Raw genomic sequence first — 24,277 nt, forward strand, 5'->3', positions numbered from 1 at the left:
CCGGCGTTGGCGACAAAGAGCCGCACAGCCACCAGCGGTGCCGGCGGAGCCTGGCCGGGGTGGGCGGCAAGGAGAGCAAGCGCTTCGGAGAACAGATTCCTAAGAAGTTGGACACAGCACAGACAGGCCTCGGCCACTGCCGTCTAAACCTTCCCCACGAGGAGCGAGAGCCTCTGCTCAGCGGAGACGACACACAAACGTGCGCAGCTGCGTCACGTGGAACAGCCCCAAGCTGCGAAGAGCCCAGCCGCCCCCCCCACCCCGTGCACAGCCCTGGCCTGGAACCCCTCCTGGCCCCCACCGGTCCGCACGGACCGTGGCTGGCTCTCCGGCAGGTGCGCACAGAGCAGCCAGCCAGGCGGGCACCTGCCCAGCGATCCGCTCACCCCGGCGTCGACAGCGCTAAGCCACCCGAGGAGACCCGGCGCCCGGGGACGGGAGGGCTGGGGGGCCGGGCCCGGCAGTCGCCCCAGCGGGCACCCGAGCGACACGCGCCATGTCTGATGCCGAGCCCTGGGCGTCAGAGCCGCCGCAGGGACACCCTCCCACTCTGTCCCTTTAACAGAAACGACCTCTGGGGCAGGGGAAGCTGACCAGAAAGTCCAAAGCCACCCACTGGACGAGGCGCTGCCCCCGGCACCCCGAGCATCCATGGAGGTCGCGGGCGCCCGGCCCCACAGGGAAGGCGACGCACAGCCCCGTCCGCGCGACGGTCCCCAAGGAAGCCCGTGCGGGTCGCACGTTTGACACAAGGCGGCGCTTCGGGGCCACCCGAGGGTCTCCACGGCAGGGGTTGCCAACGCCCCTTCTCCGTTGGCAGCAGGTGGGAGCCCAGAGGCCCCACCGGGGCCCAGGGGGGCCCGGGTTACCTAGGGCGCCGCCCGGCTTCCTTTTGCTCCTCCGCCGCCGCTTCCTGGTCGGCTTGACCCAGGGGCTGTCGGGCTTCCCTTTCCGCTTGAGGAACTTCTTCTTGATGCTGGACTCCGAGCTCTGGGAACCAAAGGGCAGAACAGGACATGCTAAGCACAGGGACCCACAAAGCCCAAGTGCTCGCGTTCTGTTTTCCGGGAACATAGAATACCTGCCGTGTCCTGATTCTTCAGCTACGAACTTAACTCCACTCCAAGGTACTTTCCTGGGTCCTGTTCACGAAGCCACCCAGGCTGCCCCCAGGCGCCTCCCTAAGCGCAGGCGCCTCACAGGCCCACCCGAGGGCCTGGAGCACCGACACGGGGCGTGACCCTCGCGTGCCGGCCGAGAGGGCGCTCGAGAGAGCGCCACTCGGGAGGCGCGGCTCCAGAGAGACCGCGCTGCAGCAGGGGCGCTCGCCCCGCTCGGGGGACAGGGCCCGCCACGAGGGAGGGCAGAGGGCGTGGCGGGTCTCCGGCTGGCGCGTTTCTGAGCGTGTTTCTAGACCTGGGTGAAAGGGCATCTACCTGCCCCGAGGGACAGACGGACGCCCGGCTCCAAGGGCCCCCTGTGACTGGCCTGACGGGAGGGCTGCGGGCGAGGAGGTGCTCACGAGGCCAGGAGGCGCACCCCGTGCAGGGGCCTGGCCCTGCCGCCGACCACCCAGTGCGGGCGCCCAGGCGTGCCCACGCCCGCTGCCCTGTGTCCCCGCCATCTGCCTCCTCCTGGGCGTCCCTCGACAGCAAAACTGTGGCAGGCGCCACCCCGGAAGCTCCCTGCCACCTCTTCCCACATCGCCCGAAGGCCCCAGGCTCTCCCTCGCCTCGCCCACCCCGGGACCGGCCGACACCACCGGCCCCATCTGGCCCCCGAAGAGCGCTCCGCGGTGCACATGACCCCGAATGCCCTGCCTCCCTTCCTACAGCTCCCGGCCCCGGCCGCCCCCAGACTCTGCCCCCCCAGCCCCGCCCCCTGGCCCCGCCACGGCCCTGCCTCCACGAAGCCCCACGAGCGGCCCCTGCCCCTCCGCGCCCTGCGGCGCCCGGCCCCTCACACCTCCCCCCACAGGCACAGCAGCAGCAGCGTCTCGAGCCCCGTCCCTGCGGCCGGCGCCCACCCCGGGCAGCAACCGGCCCTCCGCAGGGCGCCTCCGGGCCCCGTCCCGGGGCTGGCCCCCGCCTGCCGGCGTCCCCGCAGCCCTGCCCCCTCCCAGCGCGCCAGGGCCGCGCGGCCACGAGCACGAGTCCGACGCAATGCTGGTTACCAGGTCAGACTCGTCTCCGTCCTCCTCCTCCTCCCCGGTGCCGGCCGACTCCTGCTCCTCTTCAGACTCTCCGTCCATCTGACCAGCGCACACAAGCCAAAAAGAGAACAGAGACTAATGAGACCCCTCAGTGGCAGCGGCGGGATCAGACAGACATTTCCCGAACGCTGGCCACGAGCGCTGGGGGTCGTGGTGTGACGGAGCCCCCGCCCCGCCCCGAGGACCCGCCCCTGCGCAGGGTCGATGCGGGGTGAGCGCCCCGGACGCGTTCCGCCTGTGGCAGAGCTCGGCTCCAAGTAACAAAGCGCACGTGGCAAAAAGGCTGTCAGAGGCCACACGACAGCACACAGCGAGCCCCCCCAGGACGCACACGCTGCCCGAACCCGGGGGCTGTTGCTCTCGGCTCGGACGGCAGCCACCGAACAGTTCTCCGAGGGCTACTTTCTGCTACTTAAAAACGCGTTTCGGAATTCTTTCTCTCCCAAAACACCACGGACGGCTTACTCCTCTGCTGCGGACGCCTCTTCTACCCACACAGCTACCTGTTCAGGGCGAGCAGGTCCAGAGGTCAGGGCGAGGACCACGCGCAGGCCGGCCCTCTGTGGGTGCTCGGGGAGACACCATCAGCTGCCCACGAGCCCCTGGCGACTCCACGCCGAGGCTGCACCCCAGACCAGCCCGGGCCCTCCGCGACAAGCCACAGGCGGGCGCTGCCACCTGCACAGGGCGCGCAGGAAGCTCTAAGCTCGCTGCTGTCCATACCCAAACGGGGTCACACGTCCCGGGGCAGAAGGAGCCTCCCCCGCGACTTCACCGCACTCTTCTGTCTCATCCGCGTGGCTGGCAGGGCCTCCTCTGCAGTCCGTGTTTCTACTGAGCTCTCGGCTTCTTACAGGCCTGTAGAAGCCACACACAGAGGACAAAACGTTCTGTCTATTCACTGTGTCAACGACCACTGTCTGCGTCGAGTCCTTCACGCTGCGCTCCTTGCGCTTCTCGGACAGGGAACAGCGGAGGTCCCTCCAGCCCAGGCACGTGTGTCCGTCTCTCCCTTCTCGGCTTCTGGTCTGTGCCTCGCACGAGACGGCCTTGCTCATTTGATGTTAAAAAGAGCATTTCCAACGTCTTATTCCACCATTCAGTATTTTGGGTTGACACTGTACCTCTGGAATTGACATTTTTAAGGGGCAGCTTTGCTGGGAAGTGACTCCCCGACCCCGAATCGATCCTTTCGAGGTGTCCGGCTGGCGGCTTCGGCACCCGTGGACGGCGGCCCTCACCCCGCCCGGCTGCGGGGAGGAGGGTCCGTTTGTTCCGTGCCCTTGAGTCGCGTCTGCATCTCCTTCCCCCAAAGATCCATGATCCCAACGACATTTCGTGAAAAGCCACGGGCCCCAGACCACCCATCGGAAACCCCAGCATCACAATAAGCGCCCTTCCCCCGGCCGGGGGTCGGGTGCGGACCCCCATCCGCCCACTGCCCCGCCCCTGCTCGCGCACGCGCCCGCGGCCCGGCACTGACGCCGTCCCCCGGCTCTCGCGGCGGCGCCCCCCGCATCAGCTGCCCCAGAGCCCGGGCAGACCCTGGAGGACCGAGCCTGTGGCCACCACGGGGAGGCAACGCTGTCCTCCTCTCAGACAAGAGACAGGTCTTTCCATGAACTTGTCTTAACCTCTTGCAGCGAAGTCTCACAGTTCACCTCCTCAGGGGACAAATGGCTCTCAAGTGTATCACGAAGCACACCGGCACGGCTGGAAATTTACAGGTTTTTAATCATTGTAATCATCCTTCATAATTTCGGCGTGATGTTGTGCTGCTCCTCGGGGCCCCGATCTTTGAAAGAGCCACCGCGAGGTGTCCGCTCCAGGACGTTCGGCGCAACGGGCGCACGAGGCTGCCCGGCCGACACACGTGCGCCGCCGGCGGTGGGCTGCTCCCCTCGGCACGTCCTGCTCAGGGCGGTCACCTCCTGGGGGGTCTTCTGACCCCGCTGCCCCTGCCGTCGCCGCGTTCCTGACTGGCCCCCGCGCCCGCGCGGGAAGAGCAGCGGCTCTGTCTCCATCGCAGGACGTCTGGCTCGCCAGCTGCAAGCCTTTTCAGCTGATTTTTTTTTTTAAAGAGGGATGATTCCATTCTCAGCAACCTCCGCCCTTGTCCCCTGAACTGCGACTGCTGCTTTTCCGTCTCGTCCCCCCAGCCCCCGGTGACCCCTCAGCCATGGGGGGTGGGCAGGAAGCGGCAATTCCTCGCCCTCTTCACGGCTGACATTAGACACACGTTCAGACGTTCGCCGCGGAGGAGTCCAGCCCCTTCGCAGGGCCCCAGCACCTCCGGGCAGCTCCACTTCGGGTGCCCCCTTCGGACGCCGAGGGGCAGCCTTTCACTTCGGAGACGGGGCACAGACACTTCCGATGGAGACGGACAGCCCCCCGGCTGCAGCGCGACGACGGGGGCCGGGCCCGGAGACCCAGGGGCGGGGGGCGCGGGGGACGGCCCCAGGGCCCCGGGCCAGCGAGGACCGCGGGCTAGGAAGCGAGAGGGCCGCTCTCCCCGACCCTGCACCCAGAACGCCCGTCACCCCTGGCTGCCCACCGCGCGGCCAGGCCCTGCAACTTGCTTCCCGTCTACACAGCAAGTGCCGGTCGCACCGGTGAGGTGGAAGGAGCTAGCCTGCGGGCAAACACAACGGGCTCGCCTCCCACCGAATGGCCCTCTCCCCTCGCCCAAGGCCGCGCTGTTACTACTTTCAGAGATGGGGGAGGGGGGAGAAACAGCGACATCAACCGGGCTGCCTTCCGCACGTGCCCCGACCGGGAAGCGAACCCACCGCCCGGGGATGTGCCCTGCCTGGGGACTGAACCTGCGACCTCTTGGTGCACCGGACACTCCAAGCAACCGAGCCACGCGGCCAGGGCCCTCCCACACGCTCGTGAGAAAGGACTGATAACCAACCCCGGAGACGCACCGCGAGCTCTGAGCAGGTGCTTCACAGGAAGAGGCGCCCAACGCCAACCTAAGGGAGGTGGCGGCGAGCTCTGGAACCCGGGAGGCAGGCCTGACCGCCACGCTGTGCACACAGCGGGTGGGACGCCGTGTGCTGTGCCGCCGGTGCTTGTGTGTGACGTGACTGTGTGCGCAAGCGTGCATCCGATACCCACGCGTGTCCACCACAGCACCGACTGTGAAACGCACCGTCAGAACACAGCCACGTGTCTCGTGGTGGTTCTGGGACGCTCTGGCCGCAGGATCCCTTTATTTTCTTAAAAACGACGGAGGACGACGAGCACTTCTGTTACCGTGTGCCGTCGGCTAACGCTCGCTGTCGCAGATGTTTAAACGGAGGGACGTTTCAGTCAGAGTGCAGCCCCAACGAGCGAGGTAGAGCGGCAACTACCGTCGTTTTAGCATCTCCCAGAAGTACTTCTGACCCCAAGACCCCCAGAGAGGGCCTCGGAGACCAAGACGACTTTAAAAACCACTGTAATCTAACCGTGAAAACTAACTCCACCACTGAATCTCACAAACGTAACACTGCGTGAATAAGCCACCCTTAAAAAACACGCACGCGGCAGGATTCCACTCATGCAACGAACCGCCACCCAGTGCAGACGCCCGTGCAGCCGGGAGGGTGTGAGGGCCCGGGGCCCCGGGGGCACGGCACTCTGGTGCCCAGCGACCTGCGAGCACCCGTCACCAGGCCCTCACCAGGCCCAACACGTGAGCTGAGCTCTGCAAACGCCTCTGACGGCCACACCCGCTCTGCGGTCCCCGAGCCCTGGGACACCCCTCTGGGCGAGCCCCTGCTCCCTCCGCACTGTCGCCACCGCGCCCGAGGGCGGCCCTGTGTGGGGCGGGGGTGCTGGGCACATGCCAGTCGTTCCCTGGCAAGGGAAGGGCCCCCACGTCTGAGCCTGCTTGCCGGTCAGTGCCACCCGCTGACACCTGCTCTGCCGTCCTATTACGTTTCCCGCGGAACAATCTGTCTTCTGCATTCCACTTCGCTTCTTGATTCAAGCTGGATTTTCATTTACTTTTTCCCTTTTTCGCTACGTCTACTTTATTCAGTGTTACTCAGCATCTGGATTATCTCTTGGAAACGAGAACCTCAATCAAAACAGAGAATCTAGAAACAGACCCGTGTTCAGGCACCGTTCTGCAACGGTAAAGGGAGCTTTTTCAGAAAGCAGGGAATCAGCCAATAAATGCCATCGCCAGACACGAATGACCGTTTTGAGAGAAACCACGGACCCTGACCTCATATTTTGTGTGACCTTTGAGATGTAATTACTATTTCATAAAATTCACCCATTTTACTTCATCTTTTTTCCATGAAATTTGCCCATTTTCCTTTACATTTTATCACCAACTAAATTCAACCTGAATCAGAAAAGACGAAACCCAGGAAGTCCACGTATCAGCTCACCCGGAACCCCCGTGAGCACGGCTGGTCCATCAGGACGAGCGCGCAGGGTCTGGGCAGGCGGCCGCAGGCAGGGCTGGGCCACGCGCCGCCCCGGGAGCTGCCACCCGGCTCCACGTTCACACAAAGCGCCGGACACGACATCCCTGAGGCGGCGCAGCCCAGAAGAACGGCGGGCAGCGCACCCTTCTTCAGCGGGGGCACACGGGACCACGCCCTCGTGAGCTCTGACGGTCCAGCTCAAAACTGACCGGGAGCTTCCTTAGAGAAGTCTGATCTGTGGGACGGTACCGCCCCGCTCCCCAGCACGCAGCTCCGGCCCTCGCTCAGGCCTGGGACGGCGCAGACACTGGGCCAGACGTCCTGCTGCTCAGGGGTCAGAGCCACCGGGGCCCAGGGCCGAGCCCCAGGAGCAGCCGCAGGCAGTGCCCAGGGGGCAGGGGCCACGCCGCTGCTGCTGGGACGGAGCCGCCACACTGCCAGCCCCTAAAACACACCCTCGGGCGGACACAGGCGGGTGCCGGCCTGGGACACACCAGGCGTCGATGACGGTGTGCAACGCAGCAGCCCTGGACAGCCTGCTTGCTCTGCCAGGAGGACGGAGGCTCCCGTGCCAGCGCCGCAGCGGCGGGAGGCCTGCCCTGTGGAGGGCGGGCCACGCCAGGGCTGCAGGCAGAAGCCCCCGCCAGCCGCCAGCCGGGGCCTGCCCGCCCGGAACCGCGGCGCTCGGCACCTCCACGCCAATAAACGCTGTACACAGAGACAAGCGCTTCTCTGCTAACAATAAACCGGCCTAAAACTTCAAGGGATCCAAGTCAGGAGTAAACGGGGGGCGTGGCAGGGCCGAGCAGGGCCCAGGCTGCCCCCAGGGCCGGGGCAGGGAGAGGCCCACCTTCTGGGTGCGGTCGCTCCCCGACGCGCTCTCCCGGGAAGCCCTGCTGTCCTCCGGGGCAAACGCCGGCGCCTGCTCGGACCCCTGGTCCTCGTCCTCGTCGAGCTCCTCGGAGTCGTCCTCCTCCGAGTCCCCCTCCACACTCTCCCCGTTCACGTGCAGGGAGCCGTCGCCCAGGTCCTTCTCGCTCTGGGGGGGCAGGGCACACCCGTGACGCCGGGCCCAGGGCCAGGGCCGGGGGCGGGGCCCGGGGCAGAGTCGCCGCAGAGCCGGCCCTCCCGCAGGGACCGAGGTCGTCCGGGCCCGGGCGCCTGGCGCAGGCTCCTCGGGCCGCAGGCGGAGCCCCGCACACGGCAGTCAGCGCGCGCAGCCCTTACCTTGGTGCCCACAGTGGAATGAGTTATACTCTTAAACATCTCAATCACCGTCCTCTGTTTTAATACTTTGGTCTTTTTCTTAGGAACCAGGCTATAGGTTCCCATTCTTCGTTTTTTCTTCCGAGATACTGCAGCTGCTAAAACAAAAGGCAAGGAAGCTAAAAAAAAAAAAGTCAAAAGGAGACAAGAAAGGAGAAGCACCATTCAACTGTTTTTCACGGCAAGTGACAACTCCCAAGACCTGACCACCGGGGTCGCCCCCACGCCGCAGCGAGCGCCCAGGCTGCCGCCCTGGGCCGCGCAGACGGGGCGGGCCCACCACAGGCGGTGCGCCTGGTGCGCAGCCCCGACCGAGCCGCGCGGGTGCCCCGCCGACCCCGAGAGCCCCCGCCCGGGCAGCGGCCCAGGGCGGCCCCTCACACACCCAGACGCGCCCGGCCCCCCACCCCCGACTCTCGCTCCACTGGCCGCGAGGAGAGGTCCCTGCGGGGCCCGCTGGCGCCGCGAGGACGCAGGGGCCAGGGCCAGGCTGTGGGGCAACAGGGAGCCGAGGGGGGGCCTGGCCGTCCTAGACCGTGCGGCCCCGCGACGCCTCATTTACAGAACGAAGTTCTCAATGTTTCAGTTTTTTAAAAGTTCCAGGGTTTAAAAACTGTCTGAAAACCAGCGACAGAACCTCTTGTGTTTCCTTTCCACCAAGCACGGAACCGGGCACTGGGAGGCGTGCACCGTGGGGGACAGCAGCTCGGCGTGTCCGGCCCATCGCAAGGCGCGCGCACCCGCCCATCCCTGTGCCGAGCGGGTGGCCGGAGCAGGCGCGGGGGCCCAGCCTGAGACCCAAGTCCCGCAGTCACGGGGTCGGGGGGCAGTTTGCGTTCTGTGACCCAGACTCGAGCCTGCGCCCCTTCCCACCTGTGCATCCCGGCTGGAAAAAAACAGAACCTCCCGGGAGCATCACCACAGGACAGGGCTCCTGAGGCAGCTGAGGCGCTCACTCCAGGCCCCTGGGGAGGCAGGCAGCGGGGGGCCGAGGCAGCGCGAGGCCTGCAGGACGCGGGGGTGGATGGAGGCTCGCACAGAGGACGCCGTCCACAGGCCACAGCGAGCGGAGGGCGCCGCGCCGCCCTGGGCAGCCTCCCTGGCGTTCTACGAAGGGCAGGCAGCGGGAGGGGCTCCCTCACGGGGGAGCGGGGGCTGCTGGCACGGGAGGGTGAGCTCTGGGCCTCCCCGCGGGGACAGCCCCAGGAGCGGCTGGACTGGGGTGTCTCTGTCACCAGAGCGCACCGGCCTCGAACCAGCGCACAGACCAGCCCCCGTCCTGCTGTCCGCGACCTGCCAGGAGCGGGTGGCAGAGAGGGTGCCAGGAAACCGGCAGACCCACGGAGCACGTCTCCTTAGAAAACTCCGGGCTGACAGAGGCGAAACAAGAAAGCTGAGCTGGGAGACGCCCTGACACTGGGACAGAGACCCGACTTCCGACACTGCCTGGCAGCCCTGGCTCGCAGACGGGGCTCTTTGAAGCCAATACCGCGGAGTCACAGAGCCAGGAAGGCAGGGACAGAGAGCCAGACTGACCCTGTCTCCCAGCCGCCCCCTCCTTCCAGGGCTGGGCGGGGAGGGACAGAGGGCGGGGCTCCGGCCACGCCCGCAGTGGGGCCCCATCACAGACTTAGGGGTCACCCTGGGACGACCTGAGGACGAGTCGCCCTTGAAAATTAACAGACAAGCCCTGCCCTCCCCCCTTAACCGAGCGAGAGGTTACGGGTCGGATCCCCGGTCCAGGGACGTGACCCCCCGCGGCAGTCGAGGGGGCGGGGGTCTCGGGTGCCGATGCCTCCGACCCCGGTGGGATGAGAGCAGAGCCCCCAAGTCCCTCCTCCCAAGACACGCACTGGTCGCCGCTCGGGAAACAGGTGCTTTGGAACTGCGGGACCACGGCAGGACAGTCGGCCGCCACACCCCCGAGAACCCACGCCCCTCGGCCACGTTGCAGGGCCTGTGCCCGACCCGGGAGCGAACAGCACCCGCGCACGGGGCCCTGGACTGGGGCCGGGCCCGGGTGCTTCGTCTGCTGGGAAGGGCTCAACAGGGCAGCCGGCCAGAGCCGCACACGGCGTCACGGGGGTGGACGCCCGTATCTTCAGGGACGCCGCCCTGTCCTCTTTAGACAGCGACGCTGCGGCACATGGAGGCCGAGGGGCTGGCTGGCATCCGCAGCTGCGCCTGTTCCAGAGGCAGCGCGGGGCCGCAGGCAGGGGTGCGCGGGGCCCCTGCCACTACGCTGGGGTCTGGCGCTCCTCCCCATCGGAAGTGTCCAGAAGGAGACACACGTCTGCAACCGCAGACCCGCCCCAGGCCAGCCCTGCTGGCGGACAGCCCCCGGCACCCCCGGCCGGGCTGAGCCAGCTCCGGTCTGCAAACCTGCACCCCGCGTGCATGAGGGCCTCTCCTCACTGAAGGGGGTCACCTGCCCACCGGCTCCCTGCCGAGGCCCGGACAGCAGGCTCGGAAGAGGGAGGGCCGCCCGCGGGAAGTGCCCGACAGCAGGGCTGGACCCAAACGCCCGCTCCCCGCGGCCTCCATGTGAGGTCTCCAAGCGCACGGCGGGGGGCGGGGGACGCGGGGGGGGGGGCGGTTCGAGGCCAGCGCAGCCTGCCCCACAGCAAGGCCAAAGGAGCCACGCGAAGTGAGGACGGCCACCTCCACGCGAGACTGATGGGCGGCGAGACGGCAGCCCGGGCGGGGCAGGCTCGGCTCCGAGACCCGGCCTGGCTCAGCAGGTGTCCAGGCAAACGGGGGCCCCCGCCGGCCCCCGCGTCCCTGGCCCAGAGCCTGCCGCGCCCGCGGCCACACACCCCCCGGCCCGGCGGGTGAGGCGCACAGCACAGGCGGCTGCCAGGGCTCTTACCTGTCTGTGACTTTGTGGTGGCCATGTAGCACTGGTTTTGAGGTAGCGACTGATGGAGGGGGGGGAAGGGGGGTAAAAGCTGCTGTCGTCCAAACTCCGACGCGAGCTTGCCGAGCTCCTCTGCCGGCTCCTCGTGGTCTCGAGCATCTCTGGCCTCCTTGCTGGCTGCGTGCTTCAGAACAGAGACAGTGAGTGGCCGGCGGCGCGCTGGCTGGCGAGCCCAGAGACAGTGCCCCAGGACCCAGCCCGTCCCCACACCACCCTCCGCTGACGACCGGCCGCCGCGAGTGGCGGAAAGAGGCGGGTCCTGGGGCCTGGAGAGATACCGGTCGGCTCCTCCGGCTAAGAACGGTGTCTCCATTTTTAAAGGGAAGAGAAGCGGCAGCAGTGACCGTCTGCGGCAAAACCTGAAGCGATTCTGCTTGGCCCTGTATAGAAGAAGTGTGCCAGCCCCGAGGCAGGCACTGAACCTCCGCTAAGTTAGGCGGTCCTCCGGGGGCTGCACCGAAAGCTCCGACTGTGCTGCAGGGCGGACCCGGCACGGCTGCCCGGCGCTGGCACTGGCCGAAAGTCACGCCGCACCAAGGCCTCCTCGGCTCACAGGCTGCCGAGCCAGCGGAGCCAGGCTTCACTGCGCACGCGGCAGGCGCACTGAATGGTAAAGGATTAAGTCTCCTTCAACAGGTGATGCTGAGAAAACCGGACAGCCACACGCGAGAGAACGGAGTCGGGCCCTTACGTCACATTAAATACAAAAATTAACCCAGAAGGGATCGAAGACCTAAAATGTACCACTCTTAGAAGAAGACACGGGGGGCAGCATCGTGACACTGGATTTGACGATGATTTCTCAAACATGATACCAAAACATAGGCGACAGAAGAATGAAGAGATAAATCCGGGCTTTTCTAAACTAAAAATGTCTGTGCATCAAAGGACACGATCGACAGAATGAAAAGGCAACCCAAGGAATGGGAGGTAACGTTTGCAAGTCATGTATCTGATGAGGAATGAGCACCCAGTACATGTAAAACTTGCACAACGAAAACAAACGATCAGACTTAAAAACAGGCGCCCTGACTGGCGTGGCTGCGTGGGCTGAGCGTCGTCCCGCAACCGGAAAGGCAGCGCCCAGCAACTGATGTCTCCCTCCCTCTCTCTCTAAAAATAAATAGAATCTTAAAAGAAAAAGAGAGGCAACAGCCCTGGCTGGGCCGCTCCGTTGGCTGGCGCGTCGTCCCAACGCAGCAGGGCTGTGCGTCTGACCCCTGGTCAGGGCACATACAAGAGCCAGCCAATGAACGTGTAAATAACTGGAACGACAGACCGACGTCTGCCTCACTCTGTCGAAAAAATCAATCGATAAAAAAAAAAGGGCCCAGCGCCTGAAGCAGCACTTCTCCAGAGACACACAGCTGGCCGACCAGCGCCCGAAGACACCGAGCATCACCGGTCAGTAGGAACCACACGCCAGACCCACGGCAGCCGGCGCCTCACCCCCCCCGCAGCGGCCGCCGCTGGGGGGGGGACGCAGAGAACCGCCCCTCGTCCTCGACTTAGAAAGCACACGGCGCGAGAGGAGCGCCGGCGCCCGCCGTGCCATCTGGGGACGCGCACGGTGTGCGGCCTCGTGCAGACAGTGCGGAGGGGTCCCCGAAGCCACCCCGAGTGACCGCGTGACCCAGGGGTGCCGCTCCCGGGTTGACACCTCCAAGGATGGAAACCAGAGTCCTGGAGACCCCGCGCACGCGGTTCGGAGCAGCGTTACCCACGGCAGATGTCACGGGGACAGGGAGGCCACACACGCCCAGCCACACCACAGGTGCCGCTGAGCCGTGGGCAGGACGGACTTCGGACTCCTGTCTCGACCCAGATGGCCCGTGAGGACACGGTGCCGGTGCCGAGGGAAAGAAGCCGTCACGAAGGCACCGCCCTGTGAGGCCCCACCCACACGAGGCCACTCCGGGAGGCAGGCCCACAGAGACGGGGCCCCCGGCGGGGCCGGGGTCCGACGGGGCGACGTGTCCAGGTGGGAGGACACGGAGTCCTGGAGGCAGGGGTGGCGGCTCCACGGCAACACGCGCGTTTGTGATGCCGCAGAGCTGGGCACTTCACGCTGGTCAGACGGCGCGTTGCAGGTTCGGTGCGTTTCACTACGATGTTTTTAAAAGCCGCCCCCTCATCCGGGGCCGGCGCCAGGGAGGCAGCCTGCCCGCCCTGCCCCGCTCGCTGCGGCGACGAGCTGCGAGGGACGCCAGGCTCCGGAGTGGCCCCACCCCGGCCCACGGCAGGGACGCCCGCCTCCCCGCCCTCCCCACACAGCAGCGTCCGTGCCCCCAGCTCCCCGCCCTCAGGCCAGCGAGCGCCGCTTCAGGGGGACGGTCAGCCCCACGCAGCACCCGCCACGCTGGTGTCTCCCGAGGCCACGGCTTGGACAGACACCCTGCAGACTCCTAGCGCGTGCAGACAAGAGCGGAATACGGCCTCGCCCTGGGAGGACACAGCCACGCAAGAGCTACTTAGGGACAAAACCCAATCTTTAAAGTGTTATTTTTTAAAACCTAAAAAAATAAAGAAGATTCTAGACTTGTTAGGGCTCTACGATGTGACAACGCAGGAAGATGAGAGACAAGAATGGCCTCCCCGAGAGGCTGCCAGGACGGGTCCTGGGCGCCCGCCCCGCCCCCACTGGAGGGCCCCTGCTGCCCGCCTGCCGCCAGGCTGCAGCCAGCGGGCTGGCCCGCCCGCGGCGCGACGTGGCTCCGACGTGGCTCCGACGTCCCCGGCCGCGCCCCAGCGGCCCCGCTCTCTGGCCCTGGAGCTGTGGGCCGGCCCGGCCGGGGGCGGGCGGGGGGGGGGTCACGCGAGCCCTAGAGGCACAGGCGCCGTCTCCCTGCAGACGGCCCAGGGGCGGCCGAACGACCGAGAGCTCTGAGAACAGGGCCGTGTCTGCCCCGGAGCCCGGGGGGCCCAGGGGCTCGTGCCAGGGGACGGGGCACAGCTCGGGGGCTCCCCCTGCTGGGCGTGCATGTCGGGCAGAGCGACAGGCCCCGCAGCGCGGGAAGGAGGTTCTCGCCCAGGAGCCCACAGTGGGGGCACCGGCCTGTGTGGGCCCTTCCTGGGGAGACCCGCACCGGCGGGGGGGCCGACCGCCTCTGCGCGGCGGGCATGGCCCTGCGGACGCCCGCGCCTGGCGCCTCACGGCATCAGCGGGAGCCTGCAAGGACTCCCTTCGGCATCGGAATGACGGGTTGTAAAGCATCACTTTCAATAACGCCTGTTTCCTAAAAAAGCCAAACGAGACAGAAACGGGTTGGGGGCACCAACCCCCAGGGCGAACGTGGCCGGCTCTGCAGCCGGGAGGCGCCTCCCCAGGGGGCCTTCGGGGCTCCCGGGCCCCGGGGCAGCCTCCAAGCCTCCAACCCCCCCGACTCTTGCCCTGCAACTGCCGGCCCTGAACGTGTCGGGGGGGCCCCGCAACGTGACGCGTTTTGGCTGCACCCTGAAGATGGGAACTCAATTCAAGACAAAGCTACGGCTTAGACAGGCTTTATGGTCGGAGAGACACCTTGGCACTACATTTCAAATTGCTTTTACCCTGGAATAATATGAGGGGCAATAAAAGATCCTCAAGAATAAAAACAGTAAAAACCTCAAAGAGGGAATGGAATAAAAGCATAATTTCAAGACAACTAAATAAATGTAAAATTTGTCACACACGTGTTAAAATTGGTAACGGCAGGCACAAACAATGAACTGCATCCTAAACCTCACACCGCGTACAAAAATTAACTCAAATGAATCATGTATTTAAAGTTCACGTAAGAGTTAAAAAATGCTTCAACACAGAGACACCCGGCCCCGGCCGGTGCAGCTCCGGGGCCGGGTGCTCTCCTGCGACCCGGAAGGCGGCAGGTCCGACCCCCCGTCGGGGCAGGCGCCTGGGCTGCAGGCCGGGTCCGGGGTGGGGGGCCCACGAGGGGCAACCCCACACCGACGCTTCTCTCCCTCTCTTCCTCCCTCCTCTCCCTCCTCTAGAAACAAATAAGTAGAATCTTAAAAAAAAAACCCAAAACTGGAGAGACCCTCAGGACCTGGGGCTCTGAGACACAACACCTCCAGCTCGAGCCACGAGAGAGGAGCGTTTCCCAGGGACACGGCCGAGATGGAAGCACCCGCCCTGCAGAGGCGGGGGGACGCGCCGCAGACCCGGGGAGAACGGGACGCCTGCAGGCGAGACCCCCAGTCGCGGGGCCCACAAAGCACACGGCGCGACAGGGGCCGAGGCCCCAGCGCCTGCAGGGACGCGTGACACCCCCGCTCACTGAGGACGCCAACCAATCATGACGAGCCCCCCAGCCAGAGCCGCAGCGGCGGCGCCCAGTGCTGGCGAGGACGGGGGAGGGCCGCTCACACCGTGCGGGCGGCTGTGCGATGCCGTGCTGCCGGGAACGGGGCCCGGCAGTGGCTCAGGGAACTAGAGCTCCGGCTGCCCCACGACCCGGCAGTGTGGTCCTGGGTGTGGAGCCCAGAGAGATGAAAACATAGGTCCCAAAAGGAGGGCGGCTTTACTGGAAGAGCCCAGACTGGCACACGACGCGGAGGCAGAGCACTGAAGGGAAGGGCCCTCGCAACAGCAGTGCCGAGAGGGAGCAGCCGCTCCCATGAAGTGCCAGGCTCGGGGCCTCCCTCTCAGGAAACCCCTGAAATAAGAGGGCCACAGTGACGGAGGCCGGAGCCCCGGCGGTGCCTGCGGAGGGGCGGGGAGCCTGCGTCCCAGGGGCCCACACACGCCGAGCGGCAGCCACGCTCCGTCACCTGGGGAACAGGGCGGAGAGCGCAGAGGCCCCCCTCCAGGTTTTGCAGCTTCCGGGGGACCTGCGCGCCGACACTTGCGACAGCTTACGACAGCGACAGCGCTTGTTTGAGTGCGGCAGGAACCGGAGCCGGTGGCAGGCGGAGCCAGCGCCCGGGGAGCGCAGGTCGGGAGGTACCGCTCAGCAGGCCGCGCCTGCCCGCCCCCCTCACAGCAGCAGCGTTAGGACCAAAAGTTCACTGAACCCCGGCACAGGAAGTCAGAGGCCAATGCGCACACCCCTCAGGGGAACCGTCGCCCCAAGAGGGGCTGAGTTCCAACAAAACTCCCACCTGGGGAGCAGGACTTAGGACAGAGACCAGAAAGAATTACATCTAAAGTCGTTTAAAGGTTAAGAACACAAACGGCTGTTAATTAAAAGAACCACTCGAAGACACGGGGCATGAGGAAGTACCTGCCAAAATTTAACATGTCAGCACACGGAGTGACCGACAAAAACGTCCAAGCCGGGCCCTGGGGAGGAGCCGTCAGAGGGGACAGGAGACCCAGGTCCACGGACAGAGCCGCGCACAAAGTGTGCTCCTCGCGCGGACGAGACGCACCGCCAGCCCCGCAGAGAGGCAGCGCGGCGACCTACGAGGCCAGACGCCAGACTGGCCCCCGAACGCACTCCTGCACGGCCAGGAACAGGAACCGCAAGGGAACCCGACTGCAAACCCAAACCCAGAGACCGGGAGCACAGGTGGCCCCGGCAGACACTCCGAAAGCATGCGCGTCGGGCAGGGCAGCCGCGGGGGCAGCAGCAAAGGCGCTGGCTCAGCGCACACGGGCGAAGCGCTGCCTGTGCTCAGCTCCGGACCCCGAGCCGGTGGCTTGGGGCAAGGATGCAGACCGGGCCGCGTCTTCAGGGCGGTCCCTTGCCCCCACACTGTGACACAGTGGGCCTAACCCATGTCCTGTCTGTTCACTTCCAGGGAGACGCGGTGGACGTGGGGCTGGGAGCCAGGACCCAGGGCCCAAAGCACGGGTGGCATCCGCGAGGCGTGCACCCGCGGGCAAGAGGCACCCGCGGGAGCGGAGCCCAGAGCGCAGGCTGAGGCCCCACTGCGCTGCCGCACGCCCCCTCGCCTCCGCCCACTGCTGGCGACCTCTCCCACACCGCCCGGCCCACAGGCGGCTCCTGCCACGCGACGGCCCCGCTCCTGTCCACACAGGTGCCCGCCTGCCACGGCCGCACTGAGAGAGAAGACAGAGGAAACCGCCGCCACCCCCCCCAAGCCCGACAGGGCGCATTACCAGGCCCAGGATGGATTTCGGCATGGTCTTCCGAGCCCTGTGAACCTTGACGTCGGCACTGGGGGCCGTGGGCTTCTTGTCCTCTGTGTCTCTGCTCCCTTCCCCTGGCCTGGCTGGCGCGGCAGCGGCTGGCGTCTGAGGGAGCACGCTGGGAGTCCGCCCTTTGCCAGCGGCTGCCGGGAGGGTCTTCGCCGCGTGCCCGGGAAGGGAGGGTGCCATGGTGCTGGGGCCCCGCAGGGCCGGTTCCTGCGGGGCCGGCTGACTCAGGAAGTAGCCGTTGCTCCCGACGACGGCCGTCTGCGTGAGGTCGTCAGCTGGGACGTGGTGGTTCTGCTTCCCGGCTTCAGTGTCTCTTTCCGAAACCCCGTTCTCCGCAATCCGGGCTAGTCTGTTGGGGCCTTCCTGTGGGCTGACCTTCGTGTGCTCCTGCGTGTGCTCGGTTGCGCTGACATGCCTGCCGGCATCGCTCCTTTCGAAGGACCCATTGGCGGCCCCATCAGCAGCCCCGTGGGCCCCTCCTCCTGGCTTCTCTGCCGAGCCTTCGTCGGCGGCCATGGAGATCTCTGCAACAGAAGAGAGGAGTCAGCGGCTGCCGCCCACCTGCGCAGCCCACCTGCGCGGCCCACCTGCGCCAGGGCAGCCACTCCTGTGACAGGTACGGACACTGTCTAAGGAAAAGTCACTGTTCCACGTACAGGCATTTCGGTTCAAACAGGTGAAACGTAAAACAACTCAGACATGAACCCTGAAAAGTAGCCGGGTGAGCGCAGGGACGGCCAAACCCTGAGGGGAAGAGGCCGCTGCCTGGCCGTCCGCCCACATGCGGGGTGTCCAGCCACGTGGCTGAGGCCTGCAGTCCCTGCCTGAAGGGGCCCCGTCTAAGACCAGAGGCCCAAACACTCACTGCCCGCAGAGTTCAGTCCCCGGCCCTGAGGCACCGCGTGAGGGAAGCCTGAGCCGGACTCAGGCAGAACACAGGCTTCAGAAACAGCTTCAGGACAACAACCCCGGGAAAAGCTCTCCGTCGGCCAGCGCGCCCGGCAGGCCCCGGTCCACGCGCCTGCTCTCCACACACCCCTGCTGCGCCCGCGTGTGCAGACCGAGGCCTCGCGGGCACGTGGGCGAGCGACACAGGCCGACGCACCAACGGGCACTTGCGTTCTTTAAACCCACAGCCACACAGGGCAGGCGGGAGCAGGACGGGCAGGCAGCAACGCACCGCAGTGGGCGGCAAACGCGCATTTTCAGGAACAGTGAATGCACCCCTGTGAGACCAGACACCACCTGAGGACACTGCGAGCCCCCTAAGTGTTCACACAGACGAAGTGAGGTGACAGTTCGGGAGGGCGGGGCCGAGGACTAGACCTGGGGGACGGGGCTGCCCCGAGCCTCCCAGTCCACCCCTCGTAGCGGCACCGTGTGTCGGCAATGGACAAACACCGCAGCGCGCGGCACGAAGCCAAGGAACAAGAGCGGGGGCGTTTCCTGCACCAGCATGAGCAAGACGGTACATGAGAAAAACAAAAGACTATTCAAAAAGGGGGAAAGACTATAAAAGGATATACAATTTTTTAAAAGATTTTTTAAATCTGTATTTCAGAGAGAGGAGAAAAGAGGCAGAAAGAGAGGGAGAGAAACAGCGATCGTTCCCTCTCTTCTCTCCCCAGCAGGGGACCAGGCACAGAACCCAGGCACACGCCCTGACCGGGAATCGAACCGGGGACCACTTGGTTTGCAGGCCAGCGCTCAACCCACTGAGCCACTCCAGCCGGGGCAGGGAGATACAAGTTTAACCAAGATTACTCAAGGCTTCTCTAGAAAAAAAGAACACAACTTAAATTTCATGATCTTCAATGGATGACAAAATACCAAGATGTCAAGTCGCCTCACATGGAACCTATAAACCCAATGATGCCCCATCCGGACTGTGGTCAGTGAACTGAGGGCACCATGGCCTCATTCTACAAGTTACGGAAAACCAAAGCTTCGCAGACCCCAACGCACATCGCAGGACAGAGCAAGGAAGGAGCGGGGGGCGGGGGGCGCCCTCTGGCAGAGGAGGGCCCACGGCTGCCCCGACCCCGGCCCCACCTGCCCACCTGGGTCTCTAGAAGCAGCCCGCACACCTGCCGACTCACTCACACACTCGTTTGACAAACATGACCTAGGCAGTCCGAAAACCTTGATGTTAACAAGGGAAAAATGTAGAAAATCAGGTATGTGGCACACAAAAGTTCTGGGGCACCCTGAAAGCACACGCCGCCCCAGTAGCAAGAGAAAGACAAGCCTGGTTACACCGGGTCTCCGATCCCAGGTCCTGACACAGCTCCCTAAACCCCTCAGGCTTCCTGGGTGATGGGGGTGTCCTCTGTCCTGATGAGGTGACTCTGGGTGGGCTCCTGGGAGGGGCCAGTCCCCACAGGGGCAAGTGCACCGCGGTGGATCTGGGCACTTCCAGCCCCGCCCGTCCCCAGGGGACGCAGAGGAGCTGGGGGCCCCGAGGGAGGGACCCCGCAGGGCCGCAGCGCAAGCCTCCGGGTTCAGAGGGCTCCCCGGCTGGCGAGCACATCCACGCGGGAGGGCCCACACCAGGGAGCCCGTGGCGGCCCCGCGCCCTGCCCCAGCACCGGCCTGCTTATCTCTGCCACCTCCTCTTCCTGAGCTGCGCCCTTCACAATAAACCGGCACACAGTAGGTCACACGCTGCCCGGAGTCCTGCGGGTGTTCTAGAAAATCACCCACCTTGGGAGGAGGTGGCAGGAGCCTCTGAGGTGTAGCCGTCGGTCTGTGGGCACCCTGGGACCCTCTACCTGGGACTGACGTCCACAGCAGGTCCGTCTCACAGGACTGAGCCCGGAACGGCTGGGCCGTGCTCACCGCAGGGAGGCGGGGTCGGAACGCAACCGACCCGAGGCCGCGGCCGGCGCGGCGGAGAGCGGGAGCCGCCAGGGGCAAGAGGCGCCGGGGCCGGGGAAGCTGCTCCTCACGCACGAGCAGGGCTCCCGCTGCCGAGCCCCACACGACTCGGAGCTCACGGTCGGCGCAGTTGCCTGGGTCGGGGAGGAGCGGCGCACCGCACGGAGGGCGCTCCGCGCGGGGAGCAGATGCGACACCCGTCCTGGTGGCTCGAGCACCTGGAAGCAGCCCCAGGAACCGATGGCTGGAGCCGGAAAGAGGAGCTGTAAACGTGAACCTCCAGCTAAACCTCGACCCCTCAGACTGAAGTTAACTCACAATGGAAAAGAAACACGAACGGAAGGTGGGAGACTAAGAATCACTGAGGGGAAAAAAGACCAGGATCTTGAGCCGGGCCGAGTGCCTCACATTCACACCAGGGCACAAAACTCCCTGAAAGGAAAACCAGGGACGTGGGCTTCGCCAGCATCAAACACTTCTCACCACGCAAGAGCCGCAAACCCAGGATGAAAGCACCACCCGCTCCCGCTGGCGACGCTGCAGCTACAGACACTGACAGACAGACGGACAGGGAGGGCGGGCGTGGAGAAACGGAGCCCAGCCGCAGCCGCCGGGGGCGCCGGGCAGGCACCAGGCCTGGAAAACACCCCGTCAGAGCGCGAGCTCGCAGGTGCTCGCCCTGCACGCCCCGCAGCGCGCGCCCCGGCAGGACGAGCTGAGTGGTGAGGCCAGACCGCGGCGACCCAGAGCTTGGAGCAGCTGTGGCCTGGCGGACAAGGCCGGGGCGCCCTGCGGTGCGTGTCTCAGCAGCAACGAAGCATCACTGGGTGCGGCCTGACTCGCTCTTGCTCAGAGGGCCCACATGGGAGGAAGTCATGGCTGAGAGATGTTCTTTGCCAGTTTCCAAATTGGATGGAAATGATAAAATAAGCCAACAGAGACGCTTAATGGAGGCCAAGCAAGGGGAAGTACCAACAAGCTCGGCCAAAGCACAACCATCAGATTGCTGAAAATCGGTGACAGAGAAAACGTTAAAGCCGTCAAAGACGACACAGCGCACATAGAGGAAGAGGTACGAACGCGAGGTCTGGCTGAACACTACGCGAGCCAGGAGGCGGCTGCTGGGGGAAAAGGCAGCTCGGCTCGCGTTCTACCGCCAACACAACAGGCCCCAAACACTTCCCCCACACGAAGGCTGAGAAGATCAGCAGGAGGGAAGCACATCGGAGAGGGTACAACGGGGCTCTCCCGGGGGCGGGGCGATGCGCCCCCCACCCCCGCCGCCCAGGAAGCCCGCCCACAAATGGAAACGCAGCGGGCGGGAAGCGATCAACGCGCAACCAAGTGAAGAGCTTCTCCTCTCGCTCTCACCATTTTGTTGACAGAAAACTGAACGCATCCAGCAAGCCGGGCGCCCTGTGTCGCCCGCAGCCCCGGCGCAGGCACAGGCGCCATCCGAGACGGCAGCAGAGGGGACAGGAGGGCAGGGCTGATGCGCACGGACCGGCGGGGCACACCTGCGGCTGGCGACGCGGGGTCCGCGCTGGGCGCCCAACAGCTGCCTGGGGACACGGGCCCATGCTGACGAGCCGGCTGTGGGGACGGTGAGGAAAGGGGGGATGAACTGTAGTCAGCTAAGCGGGACGCAGCGGCGGGGAAAAGAAACAAACGAAGGGAAAAACAGAAAAAAGGACAACAGGATCCAATCTACCGCCACCACGTGGGCGGCCTCAACACCAGTGAGAAGGCAGAGGCTGTCCGACTCAATAAACCGTGAGATCCAAGTACACGGTGTCCTGGACACACCTCTGCAGGCATGTGCTCTACGTCAGACGGGTCAGCGCGCGGCGGGCACCGCCTGCTGACTCAGCCGACTGCGGGCCAGGGCCGCGCTGCCAGGGACGACGCGGCCTTCGGGCAGGAGCTCCCGGGGAAGTCGAAAACACGATGAGAGACGGTGGATCGGTGCGGCGAGGACGCCAGACGCCAAATCGGTGGACAAAACAAACTATCAATGAACAAAATGAAAAAAGTCACTCTATTTGAAACAGCGTCAGAGATGCACTACTTAGGGATGTGCCAAATGCGACGGTGGGAGACCTGCGCCCTGAAACTCCCCGGGAGAAGTTGAAGCTCCGCCCCAGCAGGCAGACGCCCACACTGGGGCCGCCGGGGTGCCCCCACGCAGCACGGCCAGCACCGCCGTCCCGCTGGCTTCGCTGCCCAGGTGACGGGCGACCCGGACCCTCACAGGGCGAAGCGCCGAGACAGAGGGCGGAGCTGTAGGCCTCACTCGCCCCCGTTTCAAAACTCGCTGCCGAGCAACAGGGATCAGGAGGGGGTGGTGCCAGCAGAAGGGCGACATCTCGTCGGTGGAATAGAACCGAGAGCCCAAAAGGGACCCTCGCGTTTACCGACGACTGACTTCCGACAAGAGGGGAAGGACGGCTCAGCGGGGAGAGCGGTCTCTTCAACCGATGCTGCTGACAACTGGGTCTCCACGTGCAAAAGGAGGGGACTGGAGTCCACCTCGCTCCCCGTACAACAGTTAACTCAAAGTGGATCACAACCCAACTGTGAGAGAGGAAACTGTGAGCCCTGGCTGCTGGGGCTCAGTGGGCTGAGCGCCGGCCTCGGAGCCAAAGGGTCCCTGGTTCGATTCCCAGTCAGCGCACAGGCCTGGGTTGTGGGCCGGGTCCCCAGGAGGGGGTGCGCAAGAGGCAACGGATTGATGTGTCTCTCACACGTCAGTGTTTCTCTCCGTCTTCCTCTCTCTCCTTCCCTTCCTCTCTCTCTAAAAATATCTCTTTAAAAAGAGATAAAACTATAAAACTAAAAAAACACACGCAGAAATCTTTGAGACCTTCTACTAAGCAATGATTTCTTAGATGTTACACCAAAAGGACAAGAACCAAAGAAAAATCACACAAAGTGGATGTTGAAACTAAAAACATTTGTGCTTTGCAGAGCACAAAGCAGGAACATGAGAAGCCAAGCCACAGAATGGGAGGAAATACCTGCAATTCATATCTGATGAGGAACCAGTATCTACAACAAAGCTCGATAACCAATTTTAAAAACAGGCAGGTGACTTGTGCAGACGTTTCCGAAGAAGACAACTGGCAGGGAATAAGCACGTGAAAAAAGACGCTCGATGTTCGGGAAACGCCACCAGAACCGGCAGGAGGGCCGTGTCAGCGACAGGAGCCACCGCGACAGGAGCGGCCAGGGCTGGGCGCGGGGAAGGAGGCCCCTGTCAGACTGGAGGGGGAGATGGTGGGGCCCCAGCGAAGGGGGCCCCAACTCGGCCCTGAGCCTGCGGGAGGCAGGAAGGCGGTCCCTGCCCCTCGCCCACACCATCCCTGCCCGCTTCCGAAAGGCCAGGAGCAGGGCCAGGGAGGGCGCACGTCTCGAGCCCCGAGTTCGTCTGGTGCGGCAAGCGCGCAGGCCCGCTGCGAGGCTGCGGGTGCCATGCAGCACCTTGGTCTGGCACCAGCACCCTGAGGCCCCATCTACGATCAGGTGGGCGCCCCGCGGGGCTCCGGCTTGAGTGGCAGGAAGGAAGCTGCCAGAAATGGCGGTGCGGCCGCTCAGTCTCGCTTTTCTGGTTGGACCCGACGTCTCCGCTCTCCGCTCTGGGCAGGCGCTCCTGTCTGCAGACCCTGCGTGTGCCTGGTCGCCGGGGCGCGGGGGTGCTGGCGGGGCCGCCGGGCTTACCTTCCTCCCTCAGCAGCTCGGTCTTCATGGCGCAGTCCTGCTTCGGCTCCCCCTTCGCCGGCACTGCCTGCTGGAGAGAGACACCTGTCAGCCGGGGTCCTGCACAGCAGGCCAGGCAACTCCCCCGCACGGCCGCCCCGAACGCGGGCCCGCCCGACCCCCACGCACGCGCTCCGGGCGCCGGCAGCCGGGCCCCTCGGGAGGCGGCGGCCGCACACTGGCCGGCGGGCGCCCGCGGCAGGGCGCGGGCCGGGCTCCGGGAGGGACGCGCTCCTGCGTCGCTCACAGTCAGACCGCGCCGCCGCTGCGGCCGGTCTGGAAGTCACTGCCACGGGCCTCCTGCCGCCGGCCAGAACCCACCTCGTATCGCAAATGTCCAACAGCCTCCAAAAACGTTACAGAAGTGCATGAACGAAGTAACGCTGAGTCACCAGATCTCAGGTCTACTACGTGGAGGCGTGAACGAGGGCTCTTGGAAGTGTGTGAAGACCAAGGCCCCTGCCTCCGGGAAGCCCAGCCCCGGGAGCGAAGTGAGCACGCGTGCGGACGCACCGCGGTCCCGCGAAGGGGCGCCGGGGCCCTGCCGGCGCGGGGGAGGGGCAGGGCAGCGCCTGCCCTCCGGGGGAGCGGACGCACCCCCGGGCTTCCCTCTGAGCGTCCCAGAGTCCTCGGGCGTGACACCCCTAACACTTGTGTAGCTTCTGGAGTGTCTTCTCCAAAAGACACGACAAGATACTCCCGAGGTTTCTCGCTGAGCCTCG

General features: G+C 65.2%; 1 protein-coding gene across 3 annotated transcripts in view; it reads right to left on the minus strand.

Moving 5' to 3' along the window:
• EHMT1 (euchromatic histone lysine methyltransferase 1) overlaps nt 1-24,277 on the minus strand; it is a 96,561-nt gene that overhangs the window by 33,156 nt on the left and 39,128 nt on the right. Inside the window, exons 2-8 of one of the 3 annotated variants that reach the window (XM_054584100.1) lie at nt 23,517-23,583; nt 16,884-17,446; nt 10,772-10,943; nt 7,864-8,021; nt 7,487-7,675; nt 2,174-2,251; nt 870-990 (exon numbers count right to left, since the gene is read on the minus strand). In XM_054584100.1, the coding sequence (XP_054440075.1) occupies nt 870-990; nt 2,174-2,251; nt 7,487-7,675; nt 7,864-8,021; nt 10,772-10,943; nt 16,884-17,446; nt 23,517-23,583 (1,348 nt within the window). Of the gene's footprint in view, nt 1-869; nt 991-2,173; nt 2,252-7,486; nt 7,676-7,863; nt 8,022-10,771; nt 10,944-16,883; nt 17,447-23,516; nt 23,587-24,277 lie in introns of all 3 variants that reach the window. The other 2 variants (XM_054584101.1, XM_054584099.1) reach the window with 2 other exon arrangements.

Source organism: Pteronotus mesoamericanus, unplaced genomic scaffold (genome assembly GCF_021234165.1).
Source record: "Pteronotus mesoamericanus isolate MK-2021 breed Mesoamerican mustached bat unplaced genomic scaffold, CSHL_Meso_final contig_78, whole genome shotgun sequence".
Taxonomy (NCBI): Eukaryota; Metazoa; Chordata; class Mammalia; order Chiroptera; family Mormoopidae; genus Pteronotus; species Pteronotus mesoamericanus.